The 24473-nt window shown below is 36.6% G+C and overlaps 1 protein-coding gene and 1 non-coding gene across 4 annotated transcripts in view; both read right to left on the bottom strand.

Annotated features, from left to right (window-relative positions):
- TTBK2 (tau tubulin kinase 2) overlaps positions 1–24473 on the bottom strand; it is a 113939-nt gene that overhangs the window by 49107 nt on the left and 40359 nt on the right. The window contains exons 4-8 of one of the 3 annotated variants that reach the window (XM_077764584.1): positions 20992–21132; positions 19443–19547; positions 5089–5154; positions 1062–1154; positions 317–442 (exon numbers count right to left, since the gene is read on the bottom strand). In XM_077764584.1, coding sequence (XP_077620710.1) covers positions 317–442; positions 1062–1154; positions 5089–5154; positions 19443–19547; positions 20992–21132 — 531 coding nt within the window. The remainder of the gene's footprint in view (positions 1–316; positions 443–1061; positions 1155–5088; positions 5155–19442; positions 19548–20991; positions 21133–24473) is intronic. The other 2 variants (XM_077764585.1, XM_077764586.1) reach the window with 2 other exon arrangements.
- Positions 9687–9793, bottom strand: LOC144232014 (U6 spliceosomal RNA). The gene has a single exon (XR_013335292.1). It is a non-coding gene; the product is annotated as a U6 spliceosomal RNA (small nuclear RNA).

The raw sequence follows: 24473 nt of genomic DNA, 5'->3' as shown, positions 1-24473 counted from the left end.
TATAGGATTTACAAAATTTGAACCATCAGCAGTTCTATATATGCCAAATTAATCACAGCAGGAACAGTTAAAGCTGTTCAGTGATATACAAACCTAAAACTCTAATGAAGTATGCTCTTCCAGATGGGAAGAAACACACACACATACACACACACACTGTCCTCATCAGCCAGTTTCACCACATTTTTCAGGATGTATTAAAGTAATATCATTTTAGGACTTCCCATACTCACAATACCTTCAAAGCTACAATAAGTGAAGACAAAGACTAAATGAGAGAGAAGATTTAGCCCACCGAACTCACAGAGATGATTACCTGGTAGTCTGGTTTTGCAAAATAATTCAAAGAAGAGATGTGGTCCAAAAAGATGCTGAATTCTGGAGGGAGATGTTTCAACATAAGCCTGTGGTCATACCTCTCCTTAATAGAGCCTACTTGCTCCTGGGAAGTAAAGAGAACAGGAAACTAAAGTCAATTTCTCTTGGCAGCTACACATTAACAGCCTCTCAGTAATAGTCTCAGGGGTATGTACTAGGGAATGAGATAGTGGGTAATTAAGTATAAAGCAAGAATTGAGCTCTTACTAATAGCTTAATGCACACTGCCTTATGGGGTGAGGGGGAAATAACCAAAAGGGTAACAGACTTCTGCATTAGTGAACTGACAGTTCGCCAAAAGAAAGAGTTGATCTTAAATCCAGTCTACTTTTCTTTATCAACATATAGGTTCACAGTTTTCACATCAAACAATATAATGTAACAATTAAAATTTGAAAGCTTACTTGACTTATAAAAATGAAAAAGGGAGAAGTAGTGAAAAGAAAAGCTAAGAAGGAAAGCTAGAAATCAAATCAGAAGTGATGGTTTAATAGATACCCAAATGAGTATTTTCCATGTACACAGGAAAAAAATCATAACATTAATTAGATCTTTAATATCAGCTTAATTTTAATTTTTATATGTAAGTATGTTCTCATCAATTACGCCTACTGTGGAGAAATTTTTATTCCTTCCCCTACCAAAACTGGTATTTCCATTTCCATTTCCATTTCCAAAATTACCTTGTCCTTTATTTTTCTCCAAGGCAGCTGACCAACCACAAACTCCACCAACATGTAGAATAAGGACCAAAGGTCATCATGTCTTCCCATTTCCTTCATAAGCCAAACAGAATTCAGTCACATTACATTACCACTCCTTGTGAGTACATTACATTGTCTAAGGCCTAACCACTCTGTTTCATTTTATTAGGCTTAAAAATTTTAATGTATTTCCCATAAAATCTTCTGGTAAATATATCTACACAGCTATATAACAATTTACATAACAGAAATAGATATACTGAAATACTTTTTGGTACAAAGAACACCCCAAAACCCAGAAATGCTGGAAATATAATTAACAGCCCATTAATTAATAAATGAGTTCTTTAAGAAGGGAAGGTGAAGAGCAAATTAGCATTTAGTGGGTATGGGGTTTCAATGTTGCAAAATGAATACGTTCTAGAACTTTATTGCACACTAATGTGAATATACTTAACACTGCTGAATTATCCTTTAAAAATGGTTAATATGCTACATTGGTGAGCATAGCATAACAGAAAATTGTTGAAATCACTATGTTGTACACCTGAAACTAACGTAACATTATATTTCAACTATACTCAAATAAAAAAAATGGTTAACATGGTAAATTTAATGTGGTATGTTCTTTACCATAATAATTTAAAAAAATGAATTAAAGCAAATCCTAGAAGCCAAAATTAAAAGAAAGCTGGAAATAAGAGAAGCAAGCTGATGCTGAAACTGTGTTTGGGTACACGTGTTACAGGTTTTATCAACCAGGGTTTTAACAATCAGGAAGGGGGCAGGTATAAAAGTACTGAGCCTACACGACACAGGAGCTATAACTAAGACACTGTCTCCTAGGCCCTCACCGTATAGCTTTGACCCTCAAAGGGCTATTTTTAGTGCAATATTTGAACTTTTTACAGCAATAACCTTTTTTTCCTGTAAAGCTTAACCACTAACATATCAAAGGGATCAAGTTAGTGGTTAAAAAAACTACCCTGAAAATTTGTTACTATAGGCCTGCCCCTCACTCAGATTTGGGGTTTAAATTTATACCACTTGTGTAATCTGGGAAACCAAGTCCAGAAATTAAGTGTTTTCTGGGTGATCCCACTCTGCAGTAATGACAGATGAAAATGAAAATCCTCTCAGGATTAAAGACCCCATATATTCAGTCCTATAGAAAAGTCCCACAAAATATAAGCTCATTAATCACAAGTATAAAATACATTAGGAAGCAGGCTATCATAAGCTAACGACAAGAGAAATTACAGGGCAGAATGAGATATCCGAGAATTTCAGATATGGAATTATAGGATACAGAATATGAAATAAGCATGTTTAGGAGGGGCTAGGTGGGTTAGTCAGTGAAGTGTCCTATTTCAGCTCAGGTCATGATTTCACAGTTTGTTGGTTCGAACCCCATGTAGGGCTATGTGCTGACAGCTCAGAGCCTGGAGCCTGCTTTGGATTCTGTGTCTCCCTCTCTCTCTGTCTCTCCCTCTCTCATGCTCTGTCTCTATCTCTCAAGAATAAATAACCATTAAAAAAAAATTTTAAAGAATGTTTAAAATGTTTAAGCAAAAAAAAAAAAAAAAAAGTGGAATAAGAGTCAATAGAAAGGAACCATGTCCTACCCCAAACTATGGAAAGACCAATTAGATTTGAAAAGGACCAAAAAGAACATCTAGAAATTAAGATCTCAAGGGATAGGTTAAAAAGCTGATCAAAATCAGCAGAAAAAAATTATCTAGAAATGAAATTATCTAGAAATGCAACACAGAGACACAGAGAGATATAGAGGGCAGGACAAGAAGATCTAACAAATATATCCATTTGAGATATGAAAAAAGAGGTATAGAAAGAAAGGGGCTGTGTGCTGAGAGCAGCAAGCCCAACGTGAGGCTTGAACTCGTGACCATGAGATCATGATCTGAGCTGAAGTCGGATGTTCAACTGACTGAGACACCCAGACGCCCTGCAAAGAGAATAATTATTTAAAAATCCACACATAGACACATAAGAATATATCTGTAGAACAGCAAAGACCAAGAGAAGATATCTAAAATAGTCAAAGAAAAATGACCAATTAAATACAAAGTAACAGCAATTAAATGGACAAAGATCTCCTCAACAGCAACCACAGAATCAGAAGACAGTAAAATAATTTCTTCAAATTACTGAGATACTACAAATATTAATAAAGAAATGAAATGTAGAACAATGTAATGAATTCAGAGTTCAAGTATTCTGAAAAGTCATATATTGTCTGAGAATTATTCATGTTAAAAGTTTAAGATCAAAGTACCAAAAAGCCAAAAAAGAGGCAAAAAAAAAACAAGGAATGGAGTGCATTGTGCTTAGAAATTATCAAGGTGACAGAACAGGGAAGAAAGTTTATGAGAATTATCTGAGCAATCTTTTAAAATTAGACCAGCATCTCTGAAAGTTCCACTAGTTGCACTCCTGCATCACCACATCAACTAACAACCTCTGTGAAGCTCTGTAAAGCATTCTACATCTCAGGTATCTTGGGAGCAGAAAAGAAGATTAAGAACTGCTGATACATATAATCAAATTCCTCTACCAAGGTCAGGTGAATATCAAATAACATGCAGGTTAACAGAGTTAATTGTTAGAGCACTCTACGCTGGGAAAGCTTTTAAAAGACATTTGTACAAATTTTAAAAAGTAAAAATACATAATCTCTTTCTACTAGCCTCTTTGGAAATGGTTATACAGTTATAATGATCTCTGGAAATGTTTATGCTTATCTCAGAAAGAATGTCCTATCTCAAAGATTCCAATGTTGACCAAATTTTTACACAGCATTAATTAGAAACCCTAGTAATTCTAAAGGTTTTTAGGAATATATCTTTTCATGGCAGAATAACTGACTAGATGCCATATTAATACAACACTGAATCAAAGTAAATTAGCTGAAATCTTGGCAGGCTGCTACATTATGCACTGATAGAAATACTTTTCCTACTTTCAGTTTATAATCATATTATAAGAAACCAAATTAAATTAACTAGAGCACAGCATATAAGACCACAGCATACTGTTCCTACTATAGTGCCTACAAATTTTCATTAAGGCAATTTTGGCTTCAGAGAACAAGAATAAAGTAATAAAAGATCAAGAAAATATTTTTTAATGTTTATTTTTGAGACACAGAGAGACAGAGCATGAGTGGGAGAGGGGCAGAGATACAGAGACAGAATCCAAAGCAGGCTCCAGGCTCTGAGCTGTCAGCACAGAGCCTGATGTGGGGCTCGACCTCACAAACTGTAAAATCATGACTTGAGCCGAAGTCAGATGCTTTACTGACTAATCCACCCAAGCACCCCAAAAGATTTCTTTTTTATCAAGGAATCACTTGTTAAATGTCTCAGCTCCATCCAGACAAGTTTAAGGATTGAGAATCCATAAAATACTCACCTTTCCTACTCATAATTAAGGTTCGGAATAAGAAAAAAATCAGAAGAACAGAAGGAGTAAAGTAAAAAAGAGACTTTAAAAATTTAATTCAAAAGGTATAATTTATTAAGATGAAAATTTTAACGTTATCTGTGTTTGAGATCTTCATGAAAAGAAATGGTTTAATGGAGAGGGGATATCAGATTAGATGCATACTGCAGATAAAATGCTGACTCCTATATTTTATTAGGTACTGATAGTATGATTCCCAAATAACTTAAGATTAGAACACAGATAATTTATTTCTTCAAAATTCTAGATTCAATTTGTTAATACTTATACCTAATTATGGACACAAGATTTCCTACACACACACAGACACACACAGAGCTATTATCTTTTCCAACAAATCCAATTTTATTTTTATGTAGCTGCGATCATCTGTTATCTACAAACTACCATACATTAGTATTACTAATACCTTACCCTCTGCTTCCAAGTACCTTCCACACTTGAGTACTCTAATGTAAAAAAGTCAATCTGTTCAAGCCATCAGCATGGTTACGCAGATATGACTCTAAGTTCAGCTACTTACCCTGTTTCGGTGAGCATTGATTGATGCATAACGAACTGTCCCTCGAAAGCCTGCCACAGTTCGAGGCTACAACAAAATGAAGCAAAGAATAATAGAATGAGTTTCAAATAGCAAAAGACTCACAAACTTGAGCACATGAAGTAAATGTGAGAAACGCGCATTACTGTCACAATAAAATACTACTTAAATTTCGAATTTATATGAAATTACAGCAAATTAGAAAATATCTCTAATATCATGTTAAAAACTAACATTTTAATGATCAGTGAATCCAATTATTTTTCTACCTACATTTTTTTTTAAAAAGTGGCATTTACGATAAATAAATTCTGTACATTAGAAAACACTTGGGGCACCTCGGTGGCTCAGCTGGTTAAGTGTTCGAATCTTGATTTTGGCTCAGGTCAGAATCTCACAGTTTGTGAGATTAAGCCCCGAATCAGACTATGCTGACAACACAGAGCTTGCTTGGGATTTTCTCTCTCCCACTCTCTCTGCCCCTTCTCTGCTTGTGCTCGCTCTCTCTCTCTCTCTCTCTCTTTCTCAAAATAAGTAAATATTTTTTAAATATAAAAAAGAAAGAAAACACTAAATGCTATCACATATCCAGAATCATGCCAAGCATTATAGTATATACACTAATATTCAGGCTCTGGTTACATTTAAGTACAGTAAGACCACAAGGAATCTCTAAGTAACGATGCCAACCTCTTCATGTCTTCTCTATTTCATTCAAACTCAACTCAAAAATGATGGCAACTTATATCTCTCCCTATATATGTAATTCATATATTAACAAATCAAGTTACTGCGTAATTATTACATGCTAGATACTAGGAATAAAGCCAAACATAAATAATACATCATCGCAGTTCTCGGAGAGCTCAACTTACAATACTAAGTCCAAATTCTTATTTGGCCTACAAGATTTCCACGATTTGGCATTGGCCCCATTCCAGAATGGATTTAGTTATGGTTTATACTACGACCAACTGTGTTTCTAGCTTCTTCTGCTATTCATTCCAGCTGGAAAGCCATCTCTTCACATGCCTCCAATGGTTAGCTCTTCTATTCCACATTAGGCTCTCTGCTGAAATGTTATCTCCTCAGAGAAGTACCCCTTAATCATCCTAATCTAAAATACTACCCCTCCTCCTCCTCCTCCTTCAGTGCCACTCCACCCTTTTTTACTCTGCTTTATTTTTTTAACATAATACCTTTCAATAGCTAAAATTAATTTTATTTATATTTTTACTTATTTGTTCACTGGTGTCTTCTTCTACTGGAATATAAACTCTGTGATGGCAAGGTCTTATCTTAGTCTTGCTCAGTCACAGAAACAGGCTCTGAGAGGTAACTAAACTGATCTTGAGTATACAGAATTAGTAAGTGATAAAAGTAGACATCAACCAAGGTCTTTTGATTTGAAATCATGCATTGTTTCCACTTTATTGCTTCACAAGGATCAAATCAATACCCTAAAGACTCATGGATGGCAACATAACTCAATATGAAAACTTAACAAACCTGAAAATGTTCACAGCCAATAATTTTCATTAGTAGACTTTTCTTTCCCAGTAACTTCAAATTATCCTCAATTAAGATGCACTACTTTTACAGAAAAAGATTATAATAAATGTAATTTTTAAAATCTTTAGTTACTAGAATCATTCTGGTCATATGCTAAAAGATAATCATTCTACATGCTCTTTCTTCTTTTACTCATTTTTGTAATCTGTTCAAATTAGTTTTCTATTTATTCCTTCTTTCATGAAATACTGTCTTCCCTTTTATAAAAGTTTCATTTTTTTAAATGTTTACTTATTTATCTTCAAGAGAGAGCGAGCTGGGGAGGGGCAGAGAGAGAGAGAGGGAGACACAAAACCTGAAGCAGGCTCCAGGCTCTGAGCTGTCAGCACAAAGCCTGATGTGGGGCTCGAACTAATGAACAGCTAGATCATGACCTGAAATGAAGCTGGACACTCAACTGACTGAGCCACCCAGGCACCCCTTACTTCATTTTTAAGTAAACTCTGTACCCAAGATAGAGTTTGAAGTCACAACCTCGAGATCAAGAGTCACATGCTAAGCCAATCAAGCTACCCTCTCTTCCCTTTTTAATTATTTCTTTTTGGTTTTTTTCCTTAAGAACTATTTTAAAAATAAGTCTGTGTATTTAATAACAATTTTGGTAATCAAAAGTTCCTGCAGTATATTCAAGTCTCTTTTCTTTTCTTAGCTGCCATTCATTGACAATTATAGTCAGTAGATCTCAATATTTTCCTAAGACATTCATGCCTGACAGGAATATCGAATACTCTCAATTTGATGGAACTTTGAGATCAAAGATTCCTTTTTTAGACAAAGAATGTGTGGGATTATATATGAAAGCCAACCATCAATCTTTTTCACTAAATAACATTTCACTGGCTGTACTTTTATTCATTACCTGACAAGAGCCTTCACTAACAAAAATGTTTGTGTAGCATGTACTTTTGTCCAGTTATTTTCATTCTAGTAACTGTCAGGATAAAAATCTCCAGAGTTATTACCATATTCTGCAGCCCAACACACAGTTAATTGGACACCTAGATGTCCCCCTAATAGACTGTAGGCAAGACAAACCCAGGGAACCCTTTCCAGTTAAGAGCATCCCTGACTTTGCTTCTGCCATGGAAAAGTTGAGAGCTAAAGAGAGATCAGCTGTTTAGAAGGATCCTGATGTGACTCATCAAAGAAATAATGCCAGGTCAAGAAAATTCATCCACTGTATATAAAGCAGAAAAGACAACCCAGCTGGAGAAAACAACCATATATACAACTAATTCTAATTTAAAGCAGATTATAATGAACATCATTAGTAAAGTACAATAAGCTATGAAAGCCTAGAGTGGTAAGGATTAGTTCCATTTGGTGAGAGGAAAGGAAAAGTCCTGCTGAAGAAAAAAGTCTTAAGAACAAGGCAACCTTTAAAGGGGCCTTAAAATAGATAGATGATCTCTTGAAACTTTACTAATTAATGGCAATTTGACAATATCTATCAAAATTACAAATGCACATATTCTCTTTGACAAAGCCATCTCACTTCTGGAAATTTATCTTATAGATATACTTGCATATGTACAAAAATAATGGATGTAACATATTCGTTCATTACATTAATGTTTGTAATAGCAAAAGACTGCAAGTAACCCATATACATAAATAGAGGACTGATTAAATAAATTACAATACATCTTTAAAAGGGAATACACTTAGCAGCTGCAAAAAAAAGAATGAAGAAGTTCTATATCCTGACATGGGAAGATCTCCTAGATAAACTGTGGGGAAAAAAGACAAGTACAAAATATATGGCATGCTACCTTTTGAATCAAAAAGAGAAAAATGAATATACATTCATATTTATTATATATGCAAAAAGAAATTCTGGAAGAATACATTTAGGAAATAATAACAATATAGCTACCTATATTGTTGGTTGGAGAGAGGGATAAGGGCAGTTATAGAAAATGAGTAGATTTGGGAGAGCAGGGGGAAAGTAAGAGATTTGTTTCATGGTTTACCTTTTAATTTTTTTTGAGTCAGATTTATTAAGGTATAATTTACACACAGTTAAATTCATACTTTAGGTATACACAGTGCTATGAGTTTTGACAAAGATACACACTCATGTAACTACCACTGCAATCAAGGTACAGAGTATTTCTTTTTTTTTTTTTTTAATATTTTTTTATTTATTTCTAGGAGAGAGAGAGAGACAGTGTGAGCAGGGGACAGAGAGAGAGAGAGACACAGACTCTGAAATTGGCTCCAGGCTCCGAGTTGGCAGTCAGCACAGAGCCTGATGTGGGGCTCGAACCCACGAACCGCGAGATCATGACCTAAGCCAAAGTCGGACGCTTAACTGACTAAGCCACCCAGGCACCCTGGTACAGAGTATCACCTCAAGAGTTCCCTTAAAGGCTGTAGTCAGTCCCTTCCCCTCCACTCCCAGTCTCAGGCAACCTCTGATTTCTATCCCTCACAAGCATTTAGAATTGTCTTTTTAGGTTAATTGCTGGGTAATCATGTCTTAACCATGGTTTTATTGTGCATTTCTCTGATAACTACTTCTTTGATGAAATGTCTATACAAATCTTTTGCTCATGTTTATTCATCTGTTTTATTACTGAGTTGTGAAAATTGCTTATAGATTCCAGATGTAAGTCCTTCATCAGAAGTGTGTTCTGAAATATTTTTTCCCAGTCTGTCACTTGTCTTTTCACTTGCTTACTAGTGTCTTTCAAAAAAGGGTTTAACTTTGAGGCACCTTGGTGGTTCAACTGGTTAAGTAGCTGACTTCGGCTCAGGTCATGATCTCGCGGTTGATGAGTTCGAGCCCTGGGTCAGGCTCTATGCTGATAGCCCAAAGCTTGGAGCCTGTTTCAGCTTCTGTGTCTCCCTCTCTCTCTCTGCCTCTTCCCTGCTTGTGTTCTGTCTCTCTCACTCTCAAAAATAAATAATAAAACATTTAAAAAAATGGTTTAAATTTGACAAATCTCTATTTTGCACCATATAAATACATTATCTCTTCAAAATTATATTTAAAAACATCTTTTTAAAATATGTAATACTTCATAAATATGTGTGTCATCCTTGCACAGGGGCCATGCTAATCTTCTCTGTAGCATTCCAATTTTAGTACATGTGCTACCAAAGCGAGCACTATTTAAAAACATCTTTAAAGAAAAAAGTGAGAGTGGTTAACAACCTAAGAACATATTTTATTAAAATAAATATCTAGATATTTGGTGAAAGTGAAAATGAAAAAAATTGGACCTTGAAAACCTGAAAAAATAACAACAGGAAGAAGGAAAAACATTTTAAGTAAGAAGAATACTGTAAAAAATGAGAACAAAGTACGGTGTGTGTCAGAGAAAGTGTTTGATATGGCTGGAGCAAATGGTGAGAGAAGATAATGGAAAAGTAGGTTGGAATCAGGTTAAGGATGGCCTCAAATGTCACATTAAGGTGTTTGGTTTATAACATGCAGGCAAGTGGAATTCATAACAAATTTTAAGTAGGGACGGGACACGATTGAGAAAGTTCTTGGGATGCTTATTCTGCTGGAGGTAAAAAGAACAGACTGAAAGGAGGAGGTGGGGAGACCAACAAGGAAACTCTTTTAATAATCCAAACAAAGAAACCACAAAAGTACTACAAGTATAGAGCAGTGTGAATGTGAAGGAGGGAATGAATGTCAGAGACAAAATGAGCTCTCAGGAGAATAAGTCTAGAAGGAGAAGGGAAGGAGCCCAGACATGAGCCCAGACCTATTATTGCTAACCAAAGGGAGGGGATCACAGAGGGAGTGAAAAACATGGAGACCTATGTAATGGAGCCCTCAATGGAAGTAAGAAAATAGCTGAAATTGTGGAGTGGTAACAGAGAAAAGGACTTTTAAATTTTTGTTAAGTAGGTCACTGTACCCCAAGGCACTAGAAATTTCAGCTGAATGGCAGGAAGGAAGCAACAGGAGAAAACATGGCATTGCAAGAGCTGAGACATGAAGGGCCAATGTGAGATCCAGCTGAAGGAGTGAGGAAATTAACCATACTTCAAACCAGGAGGAAACAATAATGAACACAAAGATTCAAATGATTAAGTAAACAAAAGTTCAACTCTGAAGCTATACCGAACAGAGTACTGTAAATATATACAGCTCAGGACTTCTTTGTACCTCAAATTCCTGTTTAATGTAACTAATACATCTTAAAGTTAAATAGTAGAGGTTCTCAAAAGCAACCACATAAACAACTCACTAGTAGTACAACAGAGTAGTATCACCAGGAGTAGCTAGACAAAGGCTATATGGTAACTGTACTATTTTACAATAACTCCCTGAATCTGCTCCATACTCCAAAACAAGTACTGTCAAGGTCTACAGAGAGAGAAGATTTAATACAAAATTTAGAATAGAGGTTATGTTTAGAGCTGCAACGGCCAACAGAACAGCAACCTAAAACTAAACGAAATTTAAGGGGCACTGGGTGGCTCAGTAAGTTAAGTATCTGACTCTTGATTTCAGCTCACACCATGATCCCAGGGTTATGCAATTGAGCCCCATGTCCAGCTCCTTGTAGAGCATGGAGCCTGCTTAAGATTCTGTCTCCCTTTCCACCCCTCCCCCCCCTTTCTCTCTCAATTAAAAAAAGAGAGAGAGAGAAAATAAGTATATGATATTCAAAATTCAGTCCCTCACTTGCTCTGGCCACATTTCAAGTGCTCAATAGCTCCACGTAGCTAGTGGCTACCATCTTAGTACAGATACAGAATATTTTCATCCTTGCATTTAGACCACGCTGCTTGAGGGAAACAAAAGAAAAAGAGATGAGATGTAAGGTGATAATAAAGCTATTTCTTAACCTAGATGAAGGCCACAGATGTTTTAATATTCTTCCTTAAAATTTTTATGGTTTTTTTTTTTACATTCTTCTGGAATACATATAGCAAGACAAAATCAAAATACTGATTTTTGCAGATAACATGACGATATACCTAGAAAATCTAAGTGACTGAACTTAAGTTTCTTAAAAGGATTAAATAAATTAAACAAAACTGTATTATATAAAACAAATCTACAAACACAACTTTTGATTTTATATTAGTGGAACAATATGAGAAAATGATTTCAATCATAATCATGATGCAAAAAGTATGAAATTAACTTTATTTGAGATTTAAAGGAAACTATGAAAATCTTACTGAAATCCTAAAAGGAACTAGCTAGTGATGTGTAAAGGGAAAGTTCATTCCTTACACAGCATGAACTATGTTCACCCACAATAACATTCTCTCAGCTCTCTTCTGTTGCTCTTCCACAGTGCTAATCTGATCCTCACCCAGGTTAAACTCAACTCTCAGGCTAAACTGTACCTCTAAACAAGCAGTTAAAGGTGTCTGGAGAAAAGTAAACAACTGTCCTGACAATATTCCCTTAAAATTACCATAATACTCAAATGAGCTTTCAGCACAGGCTAGCAATCTATTTTGCTGATGCTAGATTCCCTCTCCCCTTCTCCATGGTAACTATTATTTCACTTGTCCTCTTCTCTCTTCAACCTCCAACACCATTCTGCACTATCAGCAAAAGCACTCTCAGTGCCTCTTTCTGCACTGAGAACTTAAACTTCTCACTACCAAACCTAAATGTTTCCCTGTATCTGTGTCCACTTAATTCTGCCTTTTCTCACTTACAATGGAAAAAGTGTTCTTCCTCTTAAAGAATGGGCTAACCCTATCATTTGTGCCCAGGTTCCTTTCCTTGATGGCTATGCAAGAACATCGCTCTTAGAATTATTCCTCCTCTGTCCTACATTATCATTTTTTTAATGTCTCCTGAAGCATTACCATCAGTACACAAGCATGCTATAATAACTGCCATTAAAAAAAAAAAGGAAAAAGGTAATAAACTAAGGAAGGAAGGATTTTACTTCCCTTTCAGCTTCTTCCCTGTTTTAACACTCTCCTTTAAAAAAAAAAAAAAAAAAAAAACCCAGCTCTTCCCATAAGCGGCCTAAGGTGATCTCTGCAAATGGTTCACTATTCACTTGACCTAGAAAACCCTACACAATCATGCAAATCAAGAGGTACTTTGTGTCTTCGTGTCTACTTTAAGAATACACTTAACAATACACGTAAAACTGCCCAGGCCAGGAAGGGTATGCGTATCTAAAAAGCCACCAAGTATCTCAAAGACGTCACTTTGCAGAAGCAATGTGTACCATTTCATCACTACACTGGTGGAGTTGGTAGGTATGCCTAGGCCAAACAGTGGGGCTGGACACAGGGTCGGTGGGCCCAAAAAGAGTGCGGAATGTTTACTGCATATGCTTAAAAATGTGGAGAGTAATACTGAACTTAATGGTTTAGATGTAGATTCTCTGGTCACTGAACAAATCCAGGCAAACAAAGCTCCAAGAGGTGGTGTAGAACTTACAGGGCTCACAGTCCAACTAACCCATACTTGAGCTCTCTCTGCCAGACTGAGATGATCCTTACTGAAAAAGAGCAACTTATTCCTAAACCAGAAAAAAAAGTTGCACAGAAGAAAAAGATTTCCCAGAAGAAAATGAGGAAATAAAAACTTATGGCCCGGAAGTAAATTCTACAAAAAATAAATGCAAATAAAAGTAAAAACAGAAAAAAAATTTTTTTAATCTAGAAAATAAAAAAGTAAAATAAACTCCTCCAGAAAATTGTCTATACTCCCTTTCTCTACTTCTCCCCAACCCTCTCTTTAACCCACTACATAGGTTTCCATTGCTCTACAAACCCATTCTTTTGAAAGTCATAAAAAGCTTTCATCTTGCCAAATCCAGAAGGTTAGTTCTCAGTTCCCACCTTACTCGACTTATCTGTAGCATCCCAGATAGGACAGTATCAGGTGGGTGATGACCACCTATATACTTGTAGTACTTTCTTCACTTATCTCCCAAGATACCATACTGATTTTCCTCCCTTTTTAAAAAAACATTTTTTTAATGTTTATTTTTAAGCAAGAGAGGGACAGAGCCTGAATGGGGGAGGGGCAGAGAGAGAGGGAGACAAAGAATCCAAAGCAGGCTCCAGGTGTGGGGTTCAAACTCATGAGCCATGAAATCATGACTTGGCTGAAGGCTGACACTCAACAAACTGAGCCACCCAAGTGTCCCTGATTTTCCTCCTATCTCACTGGCTGATTCTCCTTCCCATTCTTCTGGGCTAGCTCATAGTTTTCTCTTTTTTTAAGTTTATTGGTTTATTTTGAGAGACAGAGAGAGAGAAAGAGCATGCAAGAGAGAGCATGCACATGAGTGGGGGAGGGACAGAAAGAGATGAGAAAGAGAATCCCAAGTAGGCTCCATGCTGTCAGCACAGAGCTGGACACAGGACTCCATCCCACGAACCATGAGATCATGACCTGAGCTGAAATCAAGAGTCAGAGCCTCAACTGACTGAGCCACCTAGATGCCCCTCACAGTTCTTTTCTATCCATCATCCAGTTGCTAAAGTAACCCGGTGGGCTCAGACTTTTATGTAGCTACATGGTCTCCTGAGCTGATCAAATCTCATAACCCTTTTTAAAACTGCCACGGATTTTTAAATATTGGGAGCAAATGTCTTTTGTTTTTGGTTTTTGGGCTTTTTGGCCACTGTCTTCGGGGTGTTGGCCTTACTGAAATAAATTCCTTTCTTGTTTCACCACCACCCATTCTCTGCCTTTCAATTTTCTCAGCAGCCAGTAGCCGAACCTTATGCGTTTGGAACCCCTAGAGCCAAGTGCTTTTTTAACCCTGAGCCCCAGCTATACCCCCATCCCTAATCAAATGATTCTTAAATTTATATTATCTCCAATCCTGATTTCTCCTTTAAGGTATGTATTACTAAATCATATCATCTTCTTGTTATTTTCATCTGGAATCCAAAAGGCATCTCAAACTTAACTTCTAGAAAACAGAATACCAAATTCACTCTCTTCATCCTTCTTCCCCATTATGTTACTGGCATGACCATTCATTCAGGACAAAATTTAGTAATCAATCTCAACCCTTCTTTTTCCTTGACATCTCAATATCAGCAAATCCAAAAGGAATTCTTATTAAGTCTATCTTTAAAATATATCCTATGGCACCTGGGTGGCTCAGTCGGTTGAGTGTGTCCAACTCTGATTCATGTGTCTGGCTCTTGATTTTCGGCCAGGTCATGATCTCATGGACATGGGACATGAAGCAGAGTCCCTTTGGGCTCTGCACTAGGCATGGAGCCTGCTTAAGATTCTCTCTCCCTCTCTCTCTGCTTCTCCCCTGCTTACACTCTCTCTCAAAAATACATATATATATCCAAAATATAAACATTTTTCACCACTTTCATTACAGCACTCTAATACCCTAGGGTCCCAGTCACCATCAATAATCACTAGATTATGGCATTAGCCTTCTAACTTGTAACCTTCTGATTCCACTCTTGCTCTCAATAGTCTCTTATTCATAGCCAGAGTGACTTAAAAAAAACATTCTAAAAATTGAAAAATGATTATTTAGAACAGAAATGGGAGGAACACCTGGGTGACTCAGTTGGCTAAGCATCTGATTCTTGATTTCAACACAGGTTTGATCTTGGGGTCATGAGTTTGAGCCCCGCGGTGGGCTCCATTCTGGGTGTGGAGCCCACTTAAAAAACAGAAACTTTGGGGTGCATAGTGGCTCTGTTGGTTAAGTGTCTGACTTCAGTTCTGGTCATGATCTCATGGTTCATAGGTTTGAGCCCCACGTCGGGCTCTGTGCTGACAGCTCAGAGCCTGGAGCCTGTTTAGGATTCTGTGTCTCCCTCTCTCTCTGCCCCTCCCCGTTCACACTCTATATCTTTCTCTAAAATAAATAAACATTAAACAAATATTTTAATTAACAAAATAGAATAGCAGTGGGATTCTAGAAATATATTCAAATTCAATAAATTATACAGAACCTAAGTTCTTTCCTGCATGTCTACTAATTAACACAATATTGATAAAATTCATCTCTTTGTAAAATCATACACAATCCAAGGTCAATCAACCTCTTAAACTCTATCTCTCTCCACTTAACCCCTCATCATGCAATGCTATATTGTGCTATAGCTCCAGCAGCCTCTCTGCTTTTCCCTGAACACACCAAACTTACTCTGCCTCAGGATCTTTGAACTTGCTGTTCCCTTTGCCTGGAATATTCTCTTTTCAGATTTTTAACATGGCAATTCACATTGTTCTCATACTTCATTCAACTCTAAACTCAATACCTGCTCATTAAAAAAAAAAGTCTTTTTTTAATGTTTTTATATATGTGTATTTTTAATGTTTATTTTTGTGAGAGAGAGAGAGAAAAAGCACGCATACATACAACCATGAACAGAAGAGGGGTAGAGAGTGGGGGACAGAGGATCCAAAGCAGGATCCAAAACAGGCTCTGCGTTGACAGCAAAGAGCCCACTGTGCAGCTCGAATTCAACAAACTATGTGATCATGACCTGAACCGAAGTCTGACACTTAACTAAGACATCCAGGCGCCTCGAGAAGTCTTTTTTAACTAATACCTCCAAAACAGTCTCCTATCCTCACTGCCCATCACCCTCTATGTCAATACACTGCTTTGTGTTTATTTATAGCATATACCAGTACCTAAAATTATGTATATGTTTATCTGTCTTCTCCACTAAAATATAACCTAACAGCCAAACTTTGGTCTGCTTGTTCACCACTATAGTCCCAGCACCTAGATCCCTGCCTCACACATATTATGTGCTCATTAAATATCTGTTATGTGTGTGAATAAATAATAACCTGGTAATAGTCTGAAAACTTAAAAAAAAAAAAAAAGACATACGGAAAAGAAATGGGATTACAGAAATATATCGAAATCCAGTAAGCTACACAGAACCTGAATTCTTTACCTGTTTTGCTGTCTATTAATACAAGACCTTCATTAAAATCAAAAAGATTCTCTCATAATTTCTAGGCAGGTAAATTCTCATGTGCCTATATTTTAAATATAATTTTTGTGTATGGTGTGAGAAAATGATCTAGTTTCATTCTTCTGCATGTTGCTATCCAGTTCTCCCAGCACCATCTGTTAAAGAGGCTGTCTTTTTTCCACTGGATACTCTTTCCTGCTTTGTCAAAGATTAGTTGAATTTACCCAACGGATACAGGAGTGCTGATGCATAGGAGCACATGTACCGCAATGTTCATAGCAGCACTCTCAACAATAGCCAAAACATGGAAAGAGCCTAAGTGTCCATCAACGGACGAATGGATCAAGAAGACGTGGTTTATCTATACCATGGAATACTACACAGCAATGAGAAAGGATGAAATCTGGCCTTGTGTAACAACATGGATGGACCTTGAGGGTGTTATGCTGAGTGAAATAAGTCAGGCAGAGAAGGACAAATATCATATGTTTGCACGCATAGGNCATGAGAGACTCTTGAATGCTAAGAAACAAACTGAGGGCTGATGGGTGTGGAGGGGAAGGGGGAGATGGGCATGGAGGGGGGGGCACTTGTGGGGATGAGCACTGGGTGTTATATGGAAACCAATTTGACAATAAACTATTTGTAAAAAATAAATAAATAAATAAATAGATAAATATAATTTACATTTATGTTACAATTCTAGTATTAAATAATATATAAAATGTATTTGAAATCAGCATTTCAACTTCTATACAACTAATTTGCTAGAAATGAAAACCACAATTAGTATCATGTTAAAACAAAACTAAAGGTAAGATGGAGGTATTAGAAAACCTGAACTGTAGGGACGACATTATAAGGAACTCCACTTATGCTAGGGAAAGATAGGATTCAGTAGGAAGAGAGGGAAAGATTAGGACCTGAAGTCTCAGGGTGGGGAAAAACATATTTTGGAACAATTCTGGGAGTGTCTGACACAGCAAACCTCCTCACAAGTAAGATTCTACTTAACAATGTAACAGACCGTACCTACTTCCCTCAGGTTTCCCTTAGGAATTTGACAAAAGACCTAACTAGGGCCAAAGGCTACCCCTCATACAATAGAAACGAGCCAATCAGGAATGGAACACCCAGCACCTAGAACTATCAAGCCAGCAAGAGTGGGACCTGAGAGGGAACAGGGAGAAGTAGAAGGCTAACCAAAACCTTATAAAACAAGGACCCTTGCCTTTAGTGGGCCAGCATTCACTTTCGAACGCTTACTTTCTGTAAAGAGAGCTTTGTTACTATTCTTACTTTCTAATCTTATACTCTAATAAACGTTTGCCTGCTACTCGATTGTGTCCACCTCTTCATTCTTTGAAATGGTGAGACAACGAATCCCAGGTATTGAGGTAAATAAAAAGTCCTGCCACACACTGACCTGATCCCCAGCAAAACTGGTGAAAATTATTTTAAAAACAACTAAAGCCCCTGGAAATGGCCCTTAGGACAAACAATGAAGGAAGAAACATCTATTCAAGAAAATTGAAAGTTGAGTAAAAAAGGCTGGAGTCTATGGTACTTGCATGAAAACCACTCCTTTCCTCCCCTCTTCCAGAGCAGAGAGGGTGGTTCCACTCTAGACTGTTGGAACCAAGGACCCAGGACTCCTTCCTTTTGTAGTTCCCATTCAGAGGGCTTTCTTCCCACAGGAGCAGGACTTCAGCACTTCTCAGCTTCTTCCAACTGTCTGTTGCTGAGAAGGCTAAGTCCAGGGTAAGTGTGGATAGAGAAGCACAGTTCCTTTCTTGCACCCAGCCTCCACTCATGGAATGGAGGCTCTTCCTTGTGTATGAATGTGTTACGAATACTGGGGGCCCAACAGCCCTCCCCTGGCTCAGTGCTTCCTGAGCCAGAAGAGATGGGGATCTCAGCCTACTGCCCCATCTCAACCCTAGGGCTCAGCTCCTAAAAAATGAGGATGTTACTCAGAAGGTCACCATAGTCCTCACTCCCAACTCAAGGGCCCTGGCTCAGAAATTTTGCCTACAGTCATTCCAGGGTGACTGCAGGCAAAATGACCAGAGCAACAACAGAGACAATATTGTGTGCTGGGGAAAAAAGGGGTGGAGGCGGTGGGATGGTGGTGGCAGAAGAATGGCCTTCACTAAAACAAATCCAGTCATTCACTCAAAAATAAACAAGCAAAATAACAAGCCTTAGAAAGGAGGACCAGTATCTAAAACTACTATAACATATTACCTAAAATCTAAAATGTTTACTTTCCAATTAAAAAAAACTGTAAGAAATCAAAGAAACAAGAAACTATGACCCATATATGGGAAAACAGACAACAGAAACTGCCTCTGACAGTGAGTAGATGCTGGACTTAAGAGGAAAAGATTTCAAAATAGCCATCATAAATATGTTCACAGAACCAAAGCAAAGTAAGGGAAAGTATGATAACAATGTCATATCAAATAGAGAATATCAATAAAGAGAAGTTTTTTTTAAAGAACCAAACGTAAATTCTGGATACAAAATGTATGATAACAAAAACAGAAGAACTGTAGGATACAGAAAGAGCCTCAGATTGCAAAAAAGGCCCCTGATCCTAAAGGGCCAATGTGTGTTCTTACTACAAATCCACTCTAATAAATCTGTGTCTCGTGTACTTTTTTAAAAATTTTTAAAAATGTTCTTAATGTACTATTTTTTAAAGCCACAGCTTTCAATAATAAAAGTAATTAACTCAATCCTATAATTTAATGGTGTTCTATATGCTACTTCTTGAATGACATTCATTCTATACATAATTCGTGTTTCTTTTTTTTTAAAAGGTGGTACTATAAATAACAGGTTAACTCTCAAATCTTTAATAATAATAATATGAAAAATCTTACTGGTCTGACGTCACCAGAAGAATTGGTAAATTGTCGAGCCAAGCCAAAATCAAGCATGTAACATTTCCTACATGTACTAGGAAAGCGACCCATGGCGAAGTTTGACTAGAAAAGCAGAGAAGGAAAATAGATTCTTTTAAAACTTAGTCTTTACATCTTACCATTCCTATACTTTAACTCTTCAACTTAAACTCTATATAATACATATGTCCCAAATATACTATTCTAATCAATGATGTTTGCAGGATACTAATACATAATCTCATTGTGGATTCTATTAATGCCCAGGATCAGGTAACTTTGAGCAACAAAGAATTAAATTGAGAGTATAAAGTTACATACAACATAACACTGACTTAAGTGGAACTCAAAAACCTTGAAATTCTAATCTAAGTCAGTGCTTTAACGACAGTCCAATTCTTCCTTTTTAAAATGGGAGGAGCTATGAGTAAGCAAATTTGAATATATGGCTAGGAATTTAAATGAAATTCCTATAACCATCACAAAGCTGAATTTCACCAAGTAAAAAAATTAAAATTCAATTTAAGGAAACATTTCAAAACAGACTTAAGGAAAATAAACTTTGCATTCTTCCCTTAAAAAAATAAATGTAATGTTAAATGAGCATAGACATGCAAAGATGGTATGTAAAAAGGGAATTTATAAAGGAAAAAGCAAAACTGCTACAGAATTGTTAGCTTTTACTTTAAATACTGTTCCATTTAAGGAGCTTTCAGTCACCATGCTTCTCAAGTAGTGACATTTAGTGTAGCATAGAAATAAGAAGAGAAAAAAAAATCTACATTACATTTCAAGTCTGACTCTACTAATGTTAATTTTAGTTGGCATTTTCATGTAAACCATTTAATTTTAGAAATCATGTAGCCACAGATGGGTGTAATTTTCAACTGCACTAACCAATACATGATATATTTATAGTAAATACAGTATATCAGAAATGGATCATTTCCCCTTGTGAGCAATAAAAAAAAGCATATTTCAGTTGTGGAAATAACAATTTCTAAGAAAAAGTAGAATTGAAAAAAATACTATATACTGCCAACACAGCACTCAGAGAAAAAAAAATAAGGCCTTTCACAATTGGTGGTTTCTTGCAAGTACAATTTGTCACTTGAGAAATAATTCAAAGAACAAGATGCCAACATCTAAAAGCAACATATGTATATTTTTCGCCAGTATCAGGAAAAAGAATCTAAAGAATAACTACCAACTGAGATGTAAGGCTATGTAACTAGGAATATTAGCACACATTACTACAGTCAAGTACTAATAATTTTTAATTTGGCTATGAACAACATTTTCGTTGTATGAGAAAAGCTCTTGAATATAAGTAGTAGTTTGTAATTATAATTTTTTTAAGATTAAAAGGCAAGTTACATTTTGCTTCTAGTTAAAGAAATTAAAATATTACTTTGTATTTAATAACAGAAAGCAAATAAAGCTACACTTATAATTTATTGTGTCCCATCATCAGATGAAGAGTACAAAGCAAACTCAGTCTGTGCTCAGACTTGAAAAGGCCCCTTACTGGTTTGATGTCTCGGTGCAAGAATCCCACGGAATGGATGCTCTCAATAGACTCCAGAATCTGTCTCCCCAGCCTAAGAGTAGTGCTAATGGTGAATGTGCCCCGGGATTGGCTACGGCGTAGATCTGCCAGATTCCGACCCTGTGAAAACCAAATCAACACTGTCACATATGGTGCTGTTTATAAGAGAAGACTGGAGAGCTATTCGTTTACTATTAAAAATGTTTTGACAGAAAGAGCAAGGATTTTACCCAAACCACAATCCTCACATTCAAGAGAAGAGAGTCCATTAAAATACATGAATGTTAATGTTCATAGCAGCACTCTCAACAATAGCCAAAACATGGAAAGAGCCTAAGTGTCCATCAACGGACGAATGGATCAAGAAGATGTGGTTTATCTNCAAAAAAAAAATACATGAATGTTTCAGACACATTTAAGAATAACCAGAAGTTTTTGAACATACTGTGTTTTTGAGTCATCATCGTGTTGCTCTTTGTCTTTCATGCCATAACAAAATATAGTTTAAATATACAAAATATAGGTATCAGAGCAGTAATTCCTCATTACTGCCTAACATATTCCCATACAAACTACTTAATTTTTCTGTGTCACAGTTTTCTTATAAAACCGAAATTATTAAACAAGATACATGTGAAGTCTTGAGAATACTGCCTGGTACACAATAGGTACCCAGTAAATGCTAATTACTGTTATTATGAACAAAAATGACATGATGCAAACACTCAATTACTTATAGCAATAGATAAAAACAGTGAATATATCTGGCCTGTGCAAGATGTGATACATTTCTGACTGCATTTAATGGTCACAGCCTCCTAAAATAGAAAATGTTACAGATGAAGAAAATAAGGCTCAGAAGTTTAAACAGTGTTAACCTATTAAGATAAAGTTGTTTTTCAAACCGAAACCTGTTTGAATTCAAAGTTGTGGGGGGGGTTTGTTTGTTTTGTTTTTTTACTTCACAGTGCTGCTCCACCCAGAAAGTTCTCTGTTGCCTAGGTAACAAACCAATAATTTGATGAGAAGAGTAGGGCTACAGTTGCTGTGTTCTACCACCCCAAGAATGGAAACCGGCTTCTTCATTACAAGGGAATTTAAATATCCCGATCTATCTATTCCCAAAACTTTGTAGTACATGCTTGAGATTAATACCATCACTTCAACTAAAGAGAGTTGATTCACTTTTGAAAAAGTAATAAATTCTTAAATTACTTAAGTACCACTTAAAATAGTAAGGGAGCATGAGAATCCCAAACAGGCTCCATGCTGTCAGTGCAGAGCCCGACAGAGAGCTCAATCTCATGAATCTGAGGTGAAATCAAGAGTCAGACACTTAATCAACTGAGCCACTCAGGCACCACAGTTTCTATGTTATAGAGAAAAAATGAAAATAATCTATATGTCTATCAATAAATGTAAGGATTTTTTTAATNTATTTCTGAGAGAGAGAGAGACAGCATGAGCAGGGGAGGGTCAGAGAGAGAGGGAGACACAGAATCTGAAGCAGGCTCCAGTACTGACAGCTCAGAGCCCAATGTGGAAGTCGAACCCACAAACCATGAGATCAAGACCTGTGCCAAAGTCGGACGCTTAACCAACTGAGCTACTCAGGCACTCCAATAAATGTAAGGTTTAATAAACTGTGGTAAACTCATCTTACTGGCTGGTATACAGCACTAAAAAACAATGAATCTTGGGATACCTGGGTGGTTCAGTCAGTTAAGCATATGACTTTGGCTCAGATCATAATCTCACGATTCATAAGTTTGAGAATCAAGTATTCTTTTCTTCTATTTACTGCCCTTCCTGTATAAAATGTATCTCAGGTAACCAAATAATTGGTGGAGTGGTATTTATCTATCTATCTATCTATCTATCTATCTATTTATTTATTTATTTTTAAGTAATCTCTATACCCAGTGTGGGACTCAAACTTACAACCCCAAGATCAAGAGTAGCATGTTCTACTAACTAAGCCAGCCAGGAGGCCCAGGTGGAATGCTTTTTGAAGAACTCCAGCTAACAAATTAAGAAAAACAGAATAGTTCATTTGCAGTCTCACTAAAGTAATGAATCTAGGCAATAATCACTAATGGGTTTTTAAAACCTAAGAGAAAAACCACTGGGAATTTTAAAAAGGATGCATCAGGCTGACAGTCCCTGAATCTGATTGATCAATTCTAACATTACTAAAAACAGACAACCCAGACATTGCCCACTTATGTGATGCAACAGGAAGCCTACAATTCACCTCTTAAGTACCGTGGCCAAATAAAACAAAAGTGGAATCTGATCTAATCACCTGGTTATAGAAAATACAGGGGACAGAAGAACATGTTAGATAAGGAGAGGGACAAACAGCCAACTCCAGAATATGAGACCTTCATAACAAATGATTCCATTTTTATCAATGACAATGAAAACAACAACTACAAAAACTGTAAGAAAAATTGAAAGTGAACCTATAGAGTAAAAGAAGCTTAAGAATTATATCCACCAAATGCAATCTGTGGAACTCTGTCTGAAACCAGATTCAAGTAAACCAAATATAAAAAATAATAGAGAAACAATCAAGAAATCTGAAAATTGTCTTGATATTTGACACTATTATGAAGGAACTATTGTTTTGTGATTAAGAGGAGAAAAAAAGGAATCTCTGACTCTTAGAGTACATATTTACATATTTCCACATAAAATATGCCTTCAGTTTGATTTGACATAGTCTGGGGATGGAGAGGAGAGGGAGCTGATTTCGGCTCAGATCATGATCTCATGGCTCATGAGCTTGAGCCCCGTCCTGGGCTCTACGCTGACAGCGCAGAGGCTGCTTGGGATTCTCTGTCTCCTTCTCTCTCTGTCCCTCCCAACTCTCTCTCTCTCTCTTAAAAATAAACACGTTTAAAAAGACTCATTTTAATAGTAATTGGCTAGGGGCGCCTAGGTGGCTCAGTTGGTTGAGTGTCTGGCTTCAGCTCAGGTCATGAGCTCGCGATTCGTGGGTTCAAGCCCCACGTCGGGCTCCGTGCTGACAGCTCAGAGCCTGGAGCCTGTTTCGGATTCTGTGTCTCCCTCTCTCTCTCTGCCCCTCCCTTGCTCATGCTCTGTCTTTCTCTGTCTCAAAAATAAATAAACTATTAAAAAAATTTTAGAAAATAGTAATTGGCTAGATTTTCTACAATAGACTTAGGATTATTACCTACAATTTTTAAGGCAGATATAATATAATTGAATCACCAAGAGGAAAAGCATACTTAAGAATTAATGAACTTAGGGTTTTTAGAAGAAATTAAAAGTGCCAGTGAAAAGCTGAGAATCTAAATTTTATCACAGTATACACAGGGAAACCTTGTAGTTATCTTCAATCTGTCACCTAAGAGAGAATACCCTCTCATAATTATACCAGTGTTAGCCTAAATCAAGTCAATCATAACTATACAGAATGGGAGGGGGGGGGTTAA

This window comes from Crocuta crocuta, unplaced genomic scaffold (genome assembly GCF_008692635.1).
Source record: "Crocuta crocuta isolate KB4526 unplaced genomic scaffold, BGI_CrCroc_1.0 scaffold102, whole genome shotgun sequence".
NCBI lineage: Eukaryota > Metazoa > Chordata > Mammalia > Carnivora > Hyaenidae > Crocuta > Crocuta crocuta.
The sequence above is the reverse complement of the archived record's forward strand: the minus strand, read 5'-3'. Positions and strand labels throughout refer to the sequence as shown.